The sequence below is a fragment of the Rhinatrema bivittatum genome, chromosome 6, assembly GCF_901001135.1.
Source record: "Rhinatrema bivittatum chromosome 6, aRhiBiv1.1, whole genome shotgun sequence".
Classification (NCBI taxonomy): Eukaryota; Metazoa; Chordata; class Amphibia; order Gymnophiona; family Rhinatrematidae; genus Rhinatrema; species Rhinatrema bivittatum.
In genome coordinates, this window is record NC_042620.1 from 163,372,585 (window position 1) to 163,394,112 (window position 21,528).

General features: G+C 41.8%; 1 protein-coding gene across 1 annotated transcript in view; it reads left to right on the plus strand.

Moving 5' to 3' along the window:
• Positions 1–21,528, plus strand: part of ABCA12 (ATP binding cassette subfamily A member 12) — a 615,834-nt gene that overhangs the window by 537,122 nt on the left and 57,184 nt on the right. The window contains exons 47-51 of the mRNA XM_029607914.1: positions 413–623; positions 10,097–10,206; positions 11,527–11,677; positions 13,234–13,368; positions 15,887–15,990. Of these exons, the coding sequence (XP_029463774.1) occupies positions 413–623; positions 10,097–10,206; positions 11,527–11,677; positions 13,234–13,368; positions 15,887–15,990 (711 nt within the window). The remainder of the gene's footprint in view (positions 1–412; positions 624–10,096; positions 10,207–11,526; positions 11,678–13,233; positions 13,369–15,886; positions 15,991–21,528) is intronic.

The window sequence follows — 21,528 nt, forward strand, 5'->3', positions numbered from 1 at the left end:
CATGCTAGCCAACATCACCATGTGCATTAACTTTACTGTGTATTTAACTCAGTTGAAATACCAATTAAGTTAATTTTTAAAGAAAAAATTATGGTTTTTTTTAGTCCTAGGATATCTTATAACATACTTCAGGATATGAATTAAAATGGTTTTGATGCACTTCCCAGTCTCATACCTTACAAAGCACCTACAGCACACCTGGGAATCCTTTAACACCCACCCTGCAAACAACTTAAAATACAGAACCTGTGAAGCAAAGTTTCAGTACTATATTTAATGAGGAAAGCCTCAGAATAATTCATGACTTATTATCTAACAAAGTACAAAAGGATGAAAAATGGAGGTTTCCCCTTCAATATAATGTTTACTACTGGCTAAAAAAAATTGAAAATATTTCTCTTTTCTTTATCAGACGCTTTGTAAGAGCAAAATGGCAGAAATTTCATCATGTGGTGAATACGGTTGATGAGGATGAAGATGTCCAGGCAGAGAGGATACGAGTTGAGTCCGGCAGGGCAGACATGGACCAGCTACAGCTCTGTGGGCTCACCAAGATCTACCATCAAATTCACAGGCAGAATATTGCCGTCAACAATATGAGCCTTGGCGTCCCAGCTGGAGAGGTAAGTGTGCTGCTGCAGATGTCTATGCAGTTGGAAAAGTGAGAAAACTGACCTTTTCAAAATGATGCTTTAAAAATTAAGACATTATTAAAGCAAGGCATTCCAGCTGTGAAATGTAAGCAACTTCAAATGGAAACAAATGTTAAAAGAAACCTACACCCTGAAAGGGAGATTTTAAAAGCAAAATGAAGAAATGCACTCACAAGTCAGATTCACACGTGCCTGCTGAATTTTAAAAGCTGCCCAAATGTACATGTATCCTCCACTGTGTCCATGTACATCTTACTCAGTATCAAAAAGGGATGTGGTCTGGGCGCATGGGCATTTCAGGGCATGGTCAAGAGATGTGCATGTAAATACTTCTGTGCCCCAGTGCACAACCAGTAACTGCTGAGTAAATTTACTTCTGCTAGAGAGGATGTGAAAGTTGTAAAAACAAAAAAAGAAATAGCTGTTTTGGAGGGGTTTTGTTAGGATTCGTGGGTTTCGTGGACCCTTGGCCTGAGGTAAAGGTTGATACTACCTGGTAGGGCCCCACAGGTCCTCACCATCGGGAGGTGAGGTCAACTGCAGCAGGGACACAACTAAGCTCAGTAGAGAGAGGACGCCCTGCGTCACTGCCACGTGATCGCAGTACTGGGCTGGACTGAAGATACGATGTATCAGAGAAGGAACCTTCAATGCAGAGATGCACTGGGCAGGTCCCAAGGAGCAGGGAGCACAGAGACAGGATCACTGAAGGAGTAATGCAGAGACTGTCCTGAGGGGCGGGACAGCGTAGCAACAGAGTCACTGGTGCGATGACGTAAGGCTGCCCCGAGGAGCGGGAAGCGCAGTGTCAAGACTCTGATGTAGTGGCGTAGACTGCCCCGAGGAGCGGGCAGCGTAGAGTAATGGCACAGGTGTGAAGATGTAGAGACTACCCCGAGGAGTGGGGAAGTGTAGAGTCAAAGTCTCTGGTGAAGTGACGTAGAGGCTGCCCCGAGGAGTGGGGAAGCATATAGTCAAAGTCTCTGATATGGAAAGGTAGAGACTGCCCAATGAAGCATAGAGTCAAAGTTTCCGGTGTGGAAAGGTAGACTGCCCCGAGGAGCTGGGAGCGTAGAGATGGGATCTCCGATAGGCAGTGCCGAGGCTACCCTGAGGAGTGGGGAAGTGAACCAGTAGGATCTCTGAGGAGGAGCGCAGGGGCTACCCCGAGGAGCAGGGAAGCCTGGAGACCAAGTCTCCCGAAAAGAAGTGCAAGCAGGCCTCTGAGGAGCAGGTACCCGAGCCAGAGTCCAAATCAGGAGGTACAGATCCAAGGCAGGAGCCACGGGTCCGGAGAGACAGGAAACAAGAACCCGAGAGGTGAAGGAACTTGTTGCCAAGTCAGTTTGCTTAGGCCAAAGGAGGTGCTTAAATATCCCAAGGTAATGATGTCATCAGTCGTGGATGGCTCAGGGGTTCCCGTCATTGACCCTATAAGTAGAGAACCGATGGCATGCGCACACGTCTAGGAAGGCCCAAAGTAGGAGCATGGGTCGGTGGCATCCTAGCCACCATGTGGAGCAAGGAAGACCAGGAACAGCGCAGCGATGATGGCTTGCCAGATCCGCAAGTTCCCCTGGAGGGGAGGGCCAAGCATGACATGATGTAAGTTGGGTCGGCCGCGGCTGCCTGCGGCCGATGGTCATAACAGGTTTAAAGGGTCTGGGGTAACTGGGGGAAGTGCAGACTATTAAACCAGGGGATTTGGAGGACCTGTCTCAACACTGGATGAATTGGTGGACGGACTGGTTAAACGGCAGTTTTAAAATACTCTGATTTACATGATAGAAATGGGATGTATGCGCCTAGGTGCATTCCCACTTAAAATTAGGCATGCGTGTCTGTGCGCTCAGGCTATTTTATAACATACATGCATAAAATTGGCACGTGCCGACACACATGCATCACTGTGCACCCACATGCTGTTTTGAAAGTTACCGCCTTAAGGTATGGTACAGAATTTGAAAAAATACACATAGTGAGTAGTTATTCTCACTTCTTATCAATTAGAAATCAGATTTGTAATTTATTTGTTAAATTCTTTAAGTTATGCTTTTGTAATATGATGGTTTCTCCACGCTAACTATTTAACAAAAATACGATAGCTGGAATTAACATGTGGAACAAACTTCCCACTGATCTACGCCTGGAATCCTGCCACAAGAAATTCAAACAGAATTTAAAAACATGGCTGTTCAAACAAGCCTACAATTTGTGAACCTTTCTCTTCAGACTAAAATTTAACATGACATTTATATAATGCTATCTTCTCATTCCAATCATTTACTATTAATTACACTAAACACACTATGGTGTCCTATTTATTTTATTTATTTATTTAAGTTTTTTATATACCAACATTCAAGACAAAAGTCCCATCATGCTGGTTCACATGAAACAGGAGTGCAAAATAAACTTAAACTTGAACAATAGTGCGGAAAAGCAGTTACATGTAACAAGGAAAAATAGAACTTGGAGTGAGAAGGAAAAAGGAAAGGAAAACCAGCTAATTACATATAATTACATTGTAAGAGGTAGCTAATAGTGATATTGATGGTGATGTGTGTTGATTGTTAGGAGTTAAATAATATTGGAGTTAGGAAAAGCCTGCATGAACAGCCAGGTCTTGAGTCTTTTCTTGAAGGTTGAGAGGCTGGGTTCCATTCTAAGATCTGGGGGGATGGAGTTCCATAAGGTAGGACCGGCTGTGGAGAAGGCCCGATTTCTTAGCGTAATGTGTCTGGTAGTTTTGGCTGGGGGTGCTTGAAGTGATCCTTTGTAAGCATCTCTTGTCGGTCTTGTTGAAGTGTGTAATCGGAGGGGGAAATGAAGGTCAATTGGGGCTAGTTGATGGATGTTTTTGTATATGGTGAGGATGGCCTTGTAGATTATTCTGAAGTGGATGGGTAGCCAGTGGAGGCCCAATAGGATAGGGGTTATATGGTCTCTTCTCCTGGTGTTAGTGAGTATACGGGCAGAGGCATTTTGAACCATTTGCAGTGGTTTGGTGTGTAGTGAGGGGAGATCAAGCAAGATGGTGTTACAATAGTCCAGCTTTGCGAAGATGATTGATTGTAGGATTGTTCTAAAGTCATGCGTGTGGAACAGAGGTCTTATTCTTTTCAGTACTTGGAGTTTATAAAAGCAGTCTTTGGTGGTTTTGTTGATGGTGGCTTTAGGTTCAGGTGATTGTCAATTAGAACTCCTAGGTCTCTCACTTGTGTAGTTTTTGGTATGGCTGGATGAGTGGGGGTGCAGGGACTGTTCTCTGGTGTGATGAGTAGTAGTTCCGTTTTGGATGAATTTAGTACCAGGTTGAGGCTTGTGAGAAGCTGTTTGATATTTTGGAGGCAGGTTTCCCAATGAGATAGTGTTTTCGCGAGTGACTCCTTAATGGGGATCAGGATCTGGATATCATCCGCGTAGAGGAAATGTTTGAGCTTGAGGTCAGTGAGAAGTTGCAATATTTACCTGCAATATGATTAATATTGTAATTATCTCCGATCTTATTCTGATCTGAAAATTTCTGTGTTGTTAATAATGTACTATTAAGTTGATCCGCCAGTCTTAAACCCCTAGCTAATTTCTAGTTTGATTTATTTCAATTATTGTAAGTTCTATGTTATCAGCTATATATCATTACTTTTATCTGTTGGATTGTAAAGCTTGTTGCTAATTTAATGTTCTTTGTAAACCGAGGTGATGTTTGCTAACGAGCCGCTGTATATAAAAATCCTTAAATAAATAAATAAATAAATAAATAAATAAATCACACACACAGATATTTGACTGGCTCTTTCTGGCCGCTGTTAACCAAAATCCAGAGGTATGCACAGAAATAAATAAATCTCTGAAGGACAGAAACAAATGTCCCTCAACTTGCCCTCAAAATCTTTTTTAAAAATATGATGTGGCCCCTTTCATGCCTTTAAAGCCTGTTCTATGTGAATAACTAAGAATTTTTCAGCAAAGAAATGATCTGGAGGGTGTATTTAAACAGTGAGTGATAGGGAATTCCTGCTCCCAAAAGGGATGGGTTTGGTGATAATATAAAGGTGCTTTCACGAGCACTGGGAGGAATAGAGAGAAGGTCTTATAAGACTGTGGAGCTTGCAGGCCTGGAGTTTTAGCCTTTGAGAAATTCAGCGCTAACAGAGTTGCTGTGAAGATTTGCTGGAAGAGCAAAGGGAGCTTTTCTGGTATGAACCAAGGGCCATCTGGGATATAAAGGCTCCCTCAGTCAAGAGGGACACTTTTCTGCTTTGAGAAGCCCATAATTGGAATTGGGACTACAGAAGAAAATTGCTTTGGGAATTTCACTTAGACCTGGAATATTATAGGAACCATGGTGGGACAATGAAAAGGTGAAATCCTTGTTAATGGTGTTCAAATATTATGTGAATAAGACTTGTGATTAAGGGCACTGATGAACCGTTTGGGAAACTATTTTTTATCTTAAGTACTGGTCTGTGCTAATTACATCTTTCATCTTTTTCCCTGACTTTCTGAACTTTAAAATTTGGAATAAATTATTTCCACTTCTATTTTGGAACAAAATTGAGGTATAGACTGATGTTTTTGACATGTGATTCCCCTTGAGCTCCTTAGAATAGCTATTCCCTAGGAGAAAGAACCTTGTGCCGGCACTGTAGACGGGTTTTTCCATCTCTCCAGCACCTGAAGGTGGCCCCCTGTGAAGGGGGATTACAATGAGAAAATGTGATATTAAGATCAGAAAATGTTCAGAACCAAGATCACTGTGTGTGATGTCATTGATGACTAACCAGCACGGAATAATAATATCCAGTGTGCATGGGATGCATTTTACAACTTGCTTTCAAAAATGGCCACTCAAAATGATCCAGAGAACTAGCTGTGCTTGCTGCTTAAAAAGTTATTTGAAAAACAATGCACGAGTAAAAGGTTTATCTGGCACAGGGTATTTTTAGAACATTCTCAGTGCACACTGTACTGTAGAAGATACATTACAATTTTAGGGATCCCAATGAATTTTCCAATCAAGGATGCCAAAGTACTAAGCTATGCTTAAACTCACAAAGGTGAGTTTGAGTTCTAAAATTGCTATTAATACATATTGAATGGAAAAATGCACGCCATTTGTCCTTTTAGCATACTTAATTTTAGTGTGCATAGGTAACCCCCATCCCCAGGTAGGGACTGTTACCCAGTGGGGCCATAAAATTTGTTTCTCTCACAATCTCTCTTACTTCCAGGGCTGGATTCTTTATAGGTTGGGGAGCCCAATTTGACAGGGGTATCTTTTTTACACATTTCCCTTTCCTTTATGTTCCCTTGGGAGAGGGTACAGTGCAGTGAGTATGATGGAAAAACTCTAGAGTTACTGAGTTAGTGTCCAAAATTAAAGTCTTTACTGTTCAAGCACTGCTGATGAATGGCACAATAACCTAAACTGCCACACCACAGAATTCTCTTGTGTTCTTCTCTTATAGTCTCTTTCCCTCTATCTGTGCAGGACTCCACTGCTTATTCTTGGGATAAGCCGCTTGGAATCTATCTACCTGCCAAGTACTTGTGACCTGGTTTGGCCACTGTTGGAAACAAGATACTGGGCCTGATGGACCTTTGGTCTCAGTATAGCAAGTCTTATGTTCTTATACCAGAGCCATGAAACCTTCACTCTCCAGTGCTTGGTTAAGTATAGTTCCCAGATGAACAGGGTCTCTTTGGCTTGGTCAAAAAAACATTCCAATCTGGTAAAAATGGTAGAGTCTATGGCACAGAGAGTAACTCTATCTCTCTCCCCAGAGTGATTAAAACATCATCTGGGTGACCCCAGTGATTTGTGATTTCCCTTACTCATGGTTAGCAGATCATCCAGATCTCTTTGGTTCTTACACAGTCTTTTTATTTCTTCTCTCTGGATCCCTAATGGGAGGGATCCCCTTGAAGCAAGCAGCTCTCTTTGCTTCAAACAAGGAAGGAAGGATCTTTGAAATCAAAGCCTTTTTCCCTTAATTGAATTTAACACCAGAGTTTCTCCTTGCAGCAGGTCACTAAAATCTCCTTCCTCGTGGAGGGTGTAGAAGGCAGATCTTCCCTAACCTGTCCAACCCCAGACACAGGGTCCCCTGTGCCCTGGGCCCAGCTGGTATACAGGATCTCACAAGGCTCCTACCACTTAAAATCATAAACCTGAAAAACGTACCCAGAGGAAAACTCCTAACTAGCCAGGGTGTGGACTGGAGAAGGAAAACCTTCCCAACTCTGTCTCCCCAAGCAGGGTTTGCCGGGCTCCTCTGACTGGACCTGAGAAAACAACTTAAGCAAAATTCCTCAGTACCTCCTAACACTCAGCAGACCACAAAGACTACCTCCCCACCCCGAGCTTTCTGTAGGGAGCTGTTATATAGACTCTCAGGGGTCTGGAATAGCCACCCCCTCAAAGGAAGGGGCTGCATTTGAATGGTAACCTTCCCCTAACACAAACCTGCACTCTTACTAACTGAAATAAAGGTTCACCCAAGCCTTAATGGCAGCCCAACAGGCTGTCAGGTTCACATATTTGTTCATTTGTGAGATTTTGCACAAAATCAATGTTATTGAGTGACTGTGATAAAAAATCATGCAAAGCAACTCATTAGCTCTGCACACGTAATTATATGTAAAAACAAATTATTTGCAAAAGCAAAATTGCAACAGATTTAACTATACCTCAAGAAGGTTTAGTTAATTGTATTAGGAATAGGTAAAGTATGCATGTTTCCCTACAGGGCTCATTTACTTATAATGCCTAATCATAAAATAGTGTATGTTAAAAATGAAAAAGCATATAAAGTTTACCAGGTCTGGCAGAGATTAGTACACTGGCCTCTTAGCTGGAATTCTAGGATTTTAAGCAACTTGCACAAAGTGAGTTAGTGCTAGAACTGAGCCTCAAATTTGGGTTTACTGCATAGGCAAGAAGTGGTAAATGCCACCCCAAAAAATGGCTTGTCACCCCAGTCTGTGCTGGCCAGAGGAACTTGTTCAAAACTCGCCGGTCAGCACATCCTGTAGGCTGATCTTGCAATGAACAAGATCAGCCTACGGGATGGGCGGCCTGCAAGGTTTGAACATGCTCACCCAGCTGGTGCAGACAGAGAGGAGCAGTGAGGACAGCAGCATGGCTTTCAGAGAAATATAAGGAGGAGGGGAAAGAGAAAAACTGGTGGGGATTGATGGGATAGAGAGAAAAACTGATGAGACTTGAGGTCTCAGGAGAGAGAAATTGTGCGGTTGACTGTGGTAATCCCTACTGCGGAGAGTGGGAAGGGGAGAGAAGGTGGGGAAGAGCATAGGGAAGGGTAAGAATGGGAGAAGATCTGGAGAGAGGGAGGGTTTAAGAATGGGAGAAGAGCCTCTAAAGGTTAGGGGAATGGGAAAAGGCAGAAGAACTGAGCTAAGAAGGGTTATGTGGAGCATAGGGAAGGAAGGAAGAGTATCTGGAGGAAGGGAGGAGGTGAGAAAGGAGGAGACCCTCAGGAGGGAGAGCTAAGAAGAGAAAAGGTGTGAGAACGTAGAAGAGGCTTATGAGGGAGGGTGCGAGGAGAGAAGAGCATCTGAAGAGATGGAGGGAGGGAGAAAACTGTCTGGAGGAAAAGAGTAAGAAGGGAGAAAGAATGTCTGGTGGGATGAAGGGCTGTAGAAGTGGTGTGAATGATCTTGAGAGGCAGTGTAAAGAGACAGCACTGTGGGGGCATAGGGGAGAGGAAAGAGACAGGTCTGTGAAGGGCTTGAGAGTGTGAAAATGGGATTGGGGAAGAAAAAGAGGAGAACAGGAAGCTGGGTAGGGAGTAAAAGAATGAACAAAGGGATTGGATGTCAGGGGAGATGAGTACAGTACAATAGATGGTGCTGGTGAGGAAATAAAGGTCAGAGGAAGGATGATGAGGACTGGGGATGACTAAAAAGGGTGGAATGGGGATGAAAAACAGAAGGGGAGATAAGCTTGAGAAGGAGTGAGAGACAGACGGGAGTGGCAAAGGATGGGGAGGATGTAAAAGTGGGAGGTGGAAAGAGAGAGGCTATGGACTAGAGTGAGAGAGAAGGGAAGAATGATGGTAAAATCTTATCTATGAGTGGATAGGGTCATATAGAAGAGGGAAATGGAGAACAAGATGAAAAGGAAAGATCAATGCCAGTTACAGATGTAGAGAAGGAAGGGAAAAAGTCAGGAGGAGAGAAAATCCTGGAAAAGAAATGAAAAGACTGACAGCAGGAAACTGGAAAGAGAGATCGTGACCAATACAATTAGAATAAATATTCAGACAACAAAGGTAGAAAAGAATAATTTCAAATTTTAGAGACTGAAATATGTCAGCTTTGGGAAATATGTATCTCTTCCATTTTTGTGCTTTATAAAACAGTATGAAATGTATTTCCGTTTCATTTTCTCCAATATTGCACTGCTCAGACTCTGATTTATTGTATTTCCCATTACAGTTTTTGTCTGCATGTTTCTGATTCTAATTTGTGGTCTTTTATTCTGTATTGGGTGAGGGTCTGTCCATGGTTAACATTTGTGACTAAGGAGAAGGATTCTGGTAGTGTATAGCTCTTTTATAGGGATCTGTAGCAATCTGGTTTGTTCTATTGCCCCAGAAGGTGGTGTGTTGTTGTTCTAGGGCCCAGTGTAATTTTTACAGAGCTGTTATTTTATAGGTCAAATTTTGGCTGTATGAAATCTGAGAGTTAGTGCTGTTATGGTATACAGTAATAGATGAGTTATATAGGTTCCGAGTGCCTTTTTTGCAGTTTTGTGTTGTTTCACAAAGTGTCTGGCAGTGGAAGATATTTGAATTGCTATTACTGAGGTGACACTAGTCTTTGAATACATTTTCTTTTGACTGGTGAGTTGTAAAGGTCAACACCCTGTGTCCATTGTTGGAATTTCTGTAGAAATGGAGTGTGTTACAGAATTGGAGGAATAGGATATATATTCAGATGATGTCCCTTCCTATATAGACTCTAGAATTCACTGTCATTGAGGCTATCAAATAATGCTAATGGTATTTTTACTGAGAGGTTGAAACTGTCTAGGGGTTTTTTTGGGTTTTTTTTTTTTAATTGCACAGAACAGTGAGACCTTTTCTTATTGTGTCTTTTACAGCCAATTTTAAAGCAGAGGGCCATGCTGTAGGAGTTAGCATGCAGTGTGAAAATGTCACTTTGGCTTGCTTCCCTTCATACTTAACTTGCCCTCAAATACTTCTGTCCAGAGATACCACTGATCTTCTTGATTTACTAGTCTCCTGATCACTAGTCTACAGAGCTAGCTTATTTTGCATGCATGGGTTTTTAGAACTTTGTGTGGTGCCTTGTAATGAAAAGGAATTCTGTGTCCAATAAATGCAAGGAATGTAAGTGAATTAGTAGTATTCTCATTAAAATAAAGGCAACCGTTTATTTTCTTTTTAAAACAGTGTTTTGGTCTGCTGGGAGTGAATGGAGCTGGAAAGACAACAACATTTAAGATGCTGACCGGAGATATTGCACCTTCCAAAGGAAACATACGAATCAGGAATCAAACTGGGTATGCTAATAACTTTCTTTTCTTTCCTTCACATTTACATAGCTAGATGGTTGTGTGTATAGTAGGGGGCAATGTTGGATAACCTGTGGTATTGCAAGCATGCATGCACATTTTGTACATACGTACCTTGTGATTAATCCCCTAAAAGTAGATCTGGATTTATTTATATATTTAGATTTATATTCCACCTTTCAGGCATTTAGGTAACGTGCTTGGTACCAGGATTTGAAGGCATCAAATACCCAGGTCAAAGAGGCGCCTGTTCACGTTTACTTTAGGGCCAAGTGCCAGTGTCACTTCAAAGTGGTGCCACCGTGGCACTTTGGTCTCTGATTTCAATTCTGTGGTTCTGCCTATGAGCTTGCAGACCTTAAATTAGACCATGCCTACAAGGTGCATGTATATGAACTCCTGAACCCACCACAAAATGCTCCTAAACCACCCCATTTTGCCTTTTAACATTTATGCATGCCACTTCTAGCGCCGCATATCTCAGGCTTTTGAAAAACACTGCTTAAGCACGCCTATGCTACTTACTTGTGTAACTTCCAATTTTAAATGCTGAAACGTTTTGAAAATTCACCCCTGAAAGTATATCAGGCCCCCTCTAAAATACATTTTTGAGGATTGGCCCAGTGACTAAGTGGCTGTGAATTGCAGAGCAGAAGGCCTGGATTTAATTCCCTGGTCAGATCTTATGTTTCCCCAGGCTGGCATTCACACCGCCTTGGGGCGAGGAGTTACTGCTTTCTCTCAACAAGTGGCTACGGATAGGATGCGCACACATGCCAGGTTCTCGAGGGAGCTACAACATGTGGCTCCTGGATCAGAACCGTCATACAATGGCCGGGCTAGGGAAGTTTTAAAAGGAGGAAAAACCCTTGGATTGTTGCGTATGAAGGCTCACGGCATCGTAGCCCACTGGAGGCAGGCTCTAATTGAGCTGGAAGCCCAAAGGAGCCTGAGAAAACTGCTGGGTCAAAAAATAAAAACATTTTTTAAGATCTCAGAAATTCAATATAATTAAATTAAAGAGTTGTCTTTGACCATTTGCTTCATTATCCCATCCATCTGAATGGCTCATGAAGCAGCCTAAAATTCAATTTAAGGAAACCTTGAAGACCTTCTGTGCACAGGTGATCATTTTTGTTCTTTTATTCTATTACTATAATAGTTGCTTACTGCCTTCTTTTGCAAGTGTTAATGTATGAATCAATCTACAGTGTTGTATAAATCGTTGGTTCTATATGAAACTCATTATTAATAGTCTCTGCGGGTTTTTTCTTGGGGGGGTTGTATTTTCTTTTTTTATCAATCCAGAGCCCTACTAGATGTTTTTGACTGTCGCATAGATTCGTCAGTCATTGGCTACTGCCCCCAGGAAGATGCCCTGGATGAGCTACTGACAGGGAGTGAGCATCTGTATTACTATGCTAGGTTGCATGGCATTCCAGAGGCACGGATTAAAAAAGTGAGTAAAACCACAAATTCCACTTCTGAATGTATTTAGTACAGTATTTCCAAATATTCTGAAATCTGTAACCGAAGAAAGTTGGGAGGTTCAGCAGGAAAGTGCACTATAACTGACGACATATTCTTAATAGTGAGGAAGTTGAAGTAGGATCTTGGGGCAAACCAGCATGCACACTTCAGTGGAAGGGATCATTTACAGATCCTACTTGCCATTTCCAGTTTACTTATTTAGGACACACTATTAGCAATAGCATTTTCTTAATATGTCACACAGTTAAGTGCAATTATAAAGGCATACAAAACTAGCACTTAAGTTACTGAGTGAATACTGTTTTAATTATTCAATTCATCCAATGTAGGCATTCTAATACTCTAGGTCTCAAACAACCTTTGTATCTTGTTCAAGTTTATATTCCGCTATTCCAACTTGCCCAACACAGTAACAATAAAAAGCAATGATAAAGTGGATTAAAATTAAATAAAAGTGAATAAACAATAGAATCACAACATCTATATTATAATACAGTAAAGTCAAAGCAATCAAATAAATCAATCATAAATAGTTATAATAGAATAACCCCAAATATAATTAAATTTAAACACATTCAAATGCTCTTTTTCCTCTCAGATATCTTTGGCTAATCATTTCTCAGCATGATTCTCTAAAATTAGCTGAGCATATGCAGAAATCTCTCTTTTATCATCACCTTCTTCTAAAGCTTTATTCATCTCTAATGCCTTCTTAATCACAGTTGGCATGGAATGCCTATGTCTGTTAAAACTCACTTTTTAATATTTTTTCCTCTGTAGGAAATATGATAATAATTTCTACATCCAGGCCTGCTAGTCAAGTCACAGCGAATTGCTAAACTAAGCTTCTGAGAGCTAAGGGTAGGAGTCATCCTATGGGCCTGAAGCTGTTGGGTTTGAATTGAGAACAGAGGTTAAACATGGAATGATCCACCAGGGGGCCTCCTTGTCCTTCTAGTAGGAAAGAAAAGGGGACCTCAGAATGCATCACTTCAGTTTCTGAGAAAGGAAAAGAATACAACAGAAGTGATTTAAATGTATTGTTTTGTCTTGGTTTCCTGCATTTTGTTGTATGTATATCCAGTCTATCAAAATATGACAGTAAAAGCAAATGCTTCTTGATTTTATTGATCAATCCTTCCAATGGAGTTGCTTCTCACATGGTTACTGCACAGACTATACTTTTCACTACCACCCCTAAAAAATAAAATGAAATGAAATCAATTGTGATCCTTTTGTGTTACAAAGGGAAGAAAAGGAGACCTCTAAGAACATTTTTTCAGCCATTGAGTATTATCAAAACAATCAGAAAAATATGTACAATTCCTTACGGATGAAAAATGGTCAGATTGGCTTCCCTTTCTATTTCTTTGGAATATAAAAGGAACCCCCAACTGGCTAGAGCCAGTCTTAAAGTTAGGAGAAAAGAGTAGGCTTTTGGCAAAAGAAAAAGAAAACTTAAGCACTGCTTAAATGGATGTCTTCATTATAGACACCAGCCTAGCTTTATTATTTTTCCCCTAGGTAGTACTGCACCTTCTGCATAAACTACAGCTGTTGCCGTACAAAGACAGAATCACCGCCAAGTACAGCTGTGGCACAAGGAGGAAGTTATCAACAGCTCTTGCCCTTGTTGGAGGACCTTCCATTCTTCTGCTGGTAAAAAAAAAATATTTCCTGCACATTCATTAACTCCCTTGTGTCTCCCAAGCTGTTGTGTTTCCAAAGTGTTCATTTTGTATAATAGAGGCTATCAGGGTGCATTATGGTGGGTGCTGTGTTTATTTGCTCATCTCTGTTCAGCTGTGATATTCATTTTAGCATCTTTCTGAGAATTTGACCTCACCACCATCTTTCTGAGAATTTGACCTCACCACCAACATAGAAGTAGAAGCTATCCTAAAAAAGATGAAACCTGCCACACACCCCTCAGACACCATTCCCTCAAAAACCCTCCTCTCTATTACCCCCGCCATCACCAAACCTATTAAGGACCTAATCAACTGCTCCATTACCGCAGGCAGTGTCCCAAACCCACTCAAACTGGCCATAGTTAAGCCTCTCCTGAAGAAATCCACCCTCGACCCCACAGACCCGGCCAATTACCGTCCGATTTCCAATCTTCCTTTCTTATCCAAAGTCCTAGAGAGGGTTATTAACAAACAACTGACGGACTATTTAGAAGACCACAATGTCCTCCACACTAAACAGTTCGGTTTTCGTAAAGCCCGAAGTACCGAAACCCTACTACTGGCCATGACAGACACCATACTCAAAGGTATGGATCACGGAAACTCGTACCTCCTCGCCCTATTAGACATCTCAGCTGCCTATGATACAGTCAACCATCAAATACTAATGGCCCGCCTAGCAGAAATAGGCATCGCAGGTACAGCTCTATCATGGCTCTCCTCCTACCTCACAAACAGAGAATACGTAGTAAAAATCGACAAGCACGAATCCTCACGCATACCTATCACGCAAGGTGTACCCCAAGGCTCATCCCTATCCTCCACCCTCTTTAATATTTACCTCCTACCCCTATGCCACCTCCTCTCCAACCTAGGCCTGAATTTCTTCCTATATGCAGATGATGTGCAGATTCTCATACCGTTTCAAGAATCCATAAGCGAACCCTTGCAACGCTGGGAATCCTGCCTCACCACCATAAGCGCCCTGTTATCTGAACTCCATCTAGCTTTAAACACTTCTAAAACAGAATTACTTATCATCTCCAACCAACCTGAACGTTTCACCCTCCCCATGCGACAGAACACTCCTCAAAATACTACCACAACCCTCTCTCAGACCCAGTCTGTAAGAGACCTGGGCGTCTTCATAGATCAGCACCTAAGTTTTAAACCCCACATCAAAACTCTACTTAAGGGGGGTTTCTATAAACTTAACATCCTAAAAAAAACTCAAACCCCTCCTCCACACCAATGATTTCCGCACAGTCATACAGACCACCATGCTCACAAAATTAGACTATTGCAACTCCCTGCTACTAGGACTCCCCGCCACCACCATCAAACCCCTTCAGATTCTACAAAACTCCATGGCCAGAATCATAACCGGTACGCGCAAAAGAGACCACATCACCCCCATACTAAAGGACCTACATTGGTTGCCCATCTCCTTCCGCTCACAATACAAAACCCTCACCATCCTTCACAACACCCTACATAAACACAACCACACCTGGCTCGATGAAATGCCTCATTACCGCTCCTCCAACCGCCCCACAAGAACAACCCATACAGGCACTCTCCACATCCCATCCCTCAAAACAGCACACTCAACTCATACCAGAGGGAGAGCCTTCTCTGTCGCTGGCCCCACCCTCTGGAACTCCCTCCCCACCCTCCTACGCCAAGAGACATCCTTTCACAAATTTAAGAAAGGAGTCAAGACATGGCTTTTCCGACAGGCCTACCCCGACACAAACCAAATTTAATATCCCCTAGCCCCCTTGCTCTACCTTTTACTCCTTGCTCCCCCCTTTCCCAGGTCCTTCCTCTGAAGAAATCCTTTTACTCCATTGAATACCGCCTACTTCAACTCTTCCATAATCCTACCTAGTTAAGCGATTCCATGTACATTAGCCATCTGTACATGGTATCCCTCTTTTCTGCCTTTCTCTCCCCCCACTTCTTCAAACAAGCCTTTCTCCCCCTCCCTTCCTTTTCCCACTTTCTCTCCCCTTTTTTGCCTCTATCTATACCTTTCTTTCCCTTACTTATCCCCCTTTTCCCACCCTTCCTACCTTCTACCCCTTACCCTCCCCCCCCCTCCCCCCTCCCCCCCCTGCCTACCCTCCTTTCAAAACTACACTCCTCGTTTTCCTTTAACATTATTTATTTTGCTGTATTTTGCTTTTGGTTTTTCTGTTTGTTGCTTCTTGTTTTAGTAACATCCTATTGTTTCAATGTTATACTGTTATATTGTTATATTGTTATACTGTATTTCCCAATTGAGTTCTATGTAAACCGGCATGATGTGTTTCACGAATGTCGGTAAATAAAAGTTAATAAATAAATAAAAAATAAATAAAATGTGAAATCATCTGACAAATATGATACCCTGAATTGGTACCACTGAGAACAGCACAAACTAATACCTGCACTCTTTTAACTGAAATAGCAAACTGTTGATGCTTGTTGTTGTATTTTGAAAGGATGAGCCAAGCTCCGGAATGGACCCTAAAACTAAACGCTACCTCTGGAAAGTTATCTCAGAAGAAGTGCGAGATAAATGTGCAGTAGTACTTACTTCTCACAGGTATGGACTTTGGCCATTGTGATCATAAGGTCTCACATAGCGGTCAGATTTACTAAGGATTTTTTTTCCATTCTGTGTCTGTGGAGAAAATGCTTTTGTAAATAAGGCCCATAATTTAAAACATCTTATCAGAAAGCAACTGAGCTTGTATTTCTTATATTTTAGATATTTATCTTCTTACTTTTCATTATTTCTAAGGGCATTTGTAGAAAATAATTGTCATTTTAAAACACCAGGGGATGTTCAACTAATCAAATTATTTGAATGATTGGCAATGCCTCACTTCTCTAAATATGGACCAGCTCAGTGCCTACTGTGGGAAGAGCAGTTCAACAGTTCCAATATGGGCTATTTTTTATTAAAATAGGTAAATGTTGTGACATAGCGGATGTGTATTTAAATTTGTTCTCATTTGCGGCTGATAAGATTTGGGTGCACCAAGAAGCTGGCACATTTGAGCCCAGACAGAGATGGAAGTTGACTCTTAGGGCCAGGATGAGTAAATTAAGTGATCCCATTATCTGCAGTGAAGGAGCAATTGGGACATACAAGGGAAAATGAGGATATAAGAAATTCTTTATTATAACATACCTTTAAATATAAAGTTTGTAGCTGTTTTATAGTAAGGAAAGTGAAGTGCATGCTGGGGAAAGAGGTGGTACTACTGTAGGGACTATGAGCTTATTGCGGTTCACATTTACAGATAAAGCCACTCACTACAGGGAAGGCTTGGAGTGGCAAGAGAACCCAAGCAGGCAGGGGAGTAGAGTGGATGCACATGGAGGATGTTGGGGGTGGCAGTGGCAACAGAGGCCTGAGGGAATGCAAAATTCGAAGGCACCTAGGGTTGCAAAATTCTATGTGCCAGTCCTGCTCATGAGAATCACTCACAGTCAAACTCAGATGTGTTGACAGTCAAAAAAAGTAAGATATGCAGGCAGCAACAACTATGAATGCTTATTGTTGCCCTTTGAAATTTCCCTGTTTTCATCACGTGCTCTGCCCTAAAATCAAAAGTTGACTTCGCAGTCATAGCCACAATCACAGAAAAAGCAGATGGTTATAATTAAAGATAGTAGGAGCAGAGGAATAATTTAAAAATGCAAAAGTCATTTCTATTTTACAAACATTCTTGGCTAAGTAAGTAATGAAGAAAGGAGGAATGCAATGCCAGCAGCTTGTAATCGGCCTGCCAACAACCTATTATGGCTCCATTAAATTCATAGGAATTGAATGCAGGTTGCTCTGGAAACCAGCAAAAAAAAAAAACTGCTGACACTAAATAGGAAAAATAGAACATATCATACAAAATAAAGCAAATTTTGTCTAAATATTTTGTTCAAATTTTTTTGTGAGGGTGGCAGCTTTTTAAGGGCAGGAAACAGCTTCTCTGTTAGACTGTGAAACATGATCTAAAGTTTGATGTAAAGTATTTATAGCACAATACTAAATCAAGGCCATTTGTTTCTGTTTTTCTTGTAATAATTATCTATTGTGAGAGGAATATATCAGAGAGGAAGCTGTACAAAATGTTCCCTGGAGAAATGTGATCATACTGCAGTTCAAGGCTTGCTACTCTCTCTGGAATACAGAAACAGATTAGTATTTGAGGTAGAAGAATTTAGGGTATATACATTTTGTCTTAGCAGATATATATGTTTGTCTGCTCTGTGTTGGTAGCCTGCTAATAAATCAGGTTTCTGAATGGCTCAATATATACCAAGTGATTTAATTTAATAGCATATGAGATTGGAAGAGTAAAGTGCTTCCATCAGAAAATGAAACCAGATCATAACTCTGAACATGAGAAAAAAATTCTTCTGTATATTGTGAAAACTGTGAAGACCACCTGATCTACTGTGAGATTTCAGAGAGCAAGATAAAGATGAAAGCCCCAATATATCTCACCTTAAGTAAAAAGAAGGTTTGTAGGCTAGCCTTTCATTATGGGGATCTAGTTTATTCTATTGAACACATTTTGAGAGTAGTGGAAGAAGAGATTAGAGGATCTGGAAGTCAAAGGAGAAGTGTGGAATAGCCTAGGAGGAGGTGATCAAGGGAGGTCCTAGGAGTAAAGGTTAATATCATTTAATTGAAGAAGGTAGCCATAAAGAATAGGAGACTTATGAAATATATTGGTGTCTGATGAAAGGTTTACTTACCATAAATGGTGTTTTCTGTAGATAACAGGATGAATTAGCCATAACATGTAGCCAGCAGCATTGCATGGACTTATCTTTCCTAGCTTTTAGAACTTTGAGCTCTACTGAGCATGTGCAGGAGTTACCACATACCACATTTGAGTCTCCTCATTCAATGTCAAAGCTAATGATAGCCAGGTAGTCGACTCTGTAGGGAGGCGAGAGAGTATTCAGTATGACTAATTCATCCTGCTTTCTTCAGAAAACACCATTTACATGTAAGGAGTCCTAGGCTGAGGGTTGTAGTAGAGCATTTGCTGAATAAGCAACCTAAGCTCCACCTTTGGAGAATAGACTACTGCAAGTAGTCCAAAAATGTAGCTGTCAGGTTAGTGTTACGGTATCCTAGATTGCATCCTTTGTGAAGATACTCAACTCAATTGGAGTGGTATTGTCTCCTACAGAATTTAAGATACACTGAAAGAGTGGCCTAGTGGTTAGAACAGTGCACTTTAAACCAGAGCGATGAGTGTTCAAATCCCACTGCTGTTCCCTGTGATTGTAGACAAGTTACTTTACTCTCATTAACTTAGGTACAAACTAGCTTGCCTCAGTACAAACTAGCCCCTGGATTCATTATTCTGCTATAAATATAGCAGAACGATAAGCCACAAAAAAGAAATGGATGGGGGGTTGATACAGCATATTACCACCTGCTGTGGCCATGCTGCACACTATTACCCCGTAGAGCCAATGAAATAGCTATAGCTATTTTCAGCACTAATGTGGGTGATAATGTACAATACATTATTGCCTGCAGCATTACAGTACCCACATTTTCCTAAACTCCACCCCTTTCCCTAATTCAAATTTAGATTGCAAAGCGGTAGTTATCGCATGCGTTAGGAATTATCACATGCGATAATACCCTAACACATGCGATAACAACACATCACGATTTGAAGAATGACCCCCCCTTAGATTGTGAGCCCTTTGGGGACAGAGAAATAACTACAGTGCTTGAATGTAATCTGCTTTGAAGTGCTGAAAAGTGGAATATAAAATCAGATACTTCGGATTCCCTCTTTTAGGATAGTACAAGGTACTCAGGGCATGGGGCTTTCTCCATTCTGGCACCTACACTGTGGAACATAGAGGTGTGCATCCGTTTTCCACGTATTTGTAATCCGCAACTTATTTTGTCCTATCTGTTAAATATGTGGGGAGGCGAAACGCATCGCGACTCCCCACGTATTAAACAGATTTCTGTTTTATTTGGCCTCCTAAATAAAAATTTAAACCCCCCCCCCCACCCTCCTGACCCCCCCAAGACTTACCAAAACTCCCTGGTGGTCCAGCGGCGAGTCCAAAAGCCATCCCTGCATTCTCACACCCACGTTTGCCGGTTTCATCATGACGCCGATAGCCTGTGTCACAGGGGCTACCGGTGCCATTGGTCAGTCCCTGTCACATGGTCACCGGCGCCATCTTGTGCTCCTACCATGTGACAGGGGCTGACCAATGGCACCGGTAGCCCCTGTGACATAGTATGGGCAAAGGCTATTGGCGCCATTTTGAGTCCTGGCATCGGACGGAAGGTCGCTTCGGGACCCCAATTGGACCCACAGGGACTTTTGGCCAGCTTGGGGGGGCCTCCTGACCCCCACAAGACTTGCCAAAGGTCCAGCGGGGGTCCGGGAGCGACCTCGTGCACGCCGGCCGTCCGATGCCAATATTCAAAATGGCGCCGATCGCCTTTGCCCTCACTATGTCACACATAGCGGACCCCCGCTGGACTTTTGGCAAGCCTTGTGGGGGTCAGGAGGCCCCCCCCAAGCTGGCCAAAAGTCACTGTGGGTCCAACGGGGGTCCCAGAGCGACCTGCCGTCCGATTCCAGGACTCAAAATGGCGCCGATAGCCTTTGCCCATACTATGTCACAGGGGCTACCGGTGCCATTGGTCAGCCCCTGTCACATGGTAGGAGCACAAGATGGCGCCGGTGACCATGTGACAGGGACTGACCAATGGCACCGGTAGCCCCTGTGACAAAGGCTATCGGCGCCATGATGAAAAAACAGCACCGAGGGTGTGAGTGAGTTCCCGGACCCCCCACTGGACCACCAGGGAGTTTTGAAGTCTTGAGGGGGTCAGGAGAGTGGGGGGTTGTAGTTAATTTTAATTTTAGCTGGGACAGGAATTTAACTCGCCATAGTAACGTATTGACAGATCGACAACTTATGGAATTCTCCATACTTCCGCATGAAACGGAATTGACCCCCCATGAATATGTATCACGAATGCAACAAAAACTTTTTGGCTGCACATCCCTAGTGGAACAAGCTTCCCATGGAGATCAAACAAGAGCTAAATTACTTCACCTTTCATAAAAAAGTGAAGACTTGGCTCTTAACTAAGACATAGGTAGTTTAGTTCAGAGTTTATTTGGAACTGTGAGATTTATAGTCTGGTTCTGCTGGCTTATTATTCTATTTGTTTATTTTTATTTTATTTTTTTATGGTTTGGTTTATTGTTTAATGTTTTTTTGATTATAGATGTGGGGGTTGATTTTTAATGTTATATTATTTATGTAGTTATATTTTGTTTATATTTCTGGTTGTACTCTGCTTTGGATGATCTTTGTTTTTATCAAGAAGACAGCATAGAAAAACTTTTAAATAAATAAAATTAAGTAGATTTGTTGTAATGAGAGTTCAGTCATCTAAATAAACAATATTGCATCCGTGAAACCATGTCACTCCTGGCACAAACTTAGGGCCCTATTTACTAAGCATTTTCCTGTAGATATAGAAACCTTAAAGGTAGATTTTCAAAGTGTAGCTTTATTTATTTATTTATTTAACATTTTTATATACCGGGCTTCATGCAGGATTGCATATCAGCTCGGTTTACATTGTAACTGAAAAAAGACATGCATAAAGAACGCAATTTACATAGAACAGGGACTAAAAAACTTGGAACGAATACATGGGTAAAATTAACTTAACATAGTATAAAAAAATGTGAAAACTGGAAATTATCTTGATTGTGAAGTGTTATGTTTCAGGTTTGATTGAGAGTCTATGGATGGAATGTTTGCTAGTGCGTGGAAGATGAGGTGCTTGCACAAAAACAGCCCCATACAACGCAAAGAGACAAATAAGAGAGAGAGAGAGACTTTTAAAGGGCCAATCTGCCACTTTATATATATCCCACTAAAAGAGGGGCACTTTCAACTCAGGGTGGGTTTTGAGGGGGAGGGGAAGTGTTACAGTGGTCTGCCTAGGGCACAAGAGTCTGTAGACCCATGCAACACTGCTCCCCCCCAAAATACCCAAGCTGATTTGAAAGTGCCCCTCTTTTTGTGGGATATATAGAGTCAGATTGGCACTTATAAA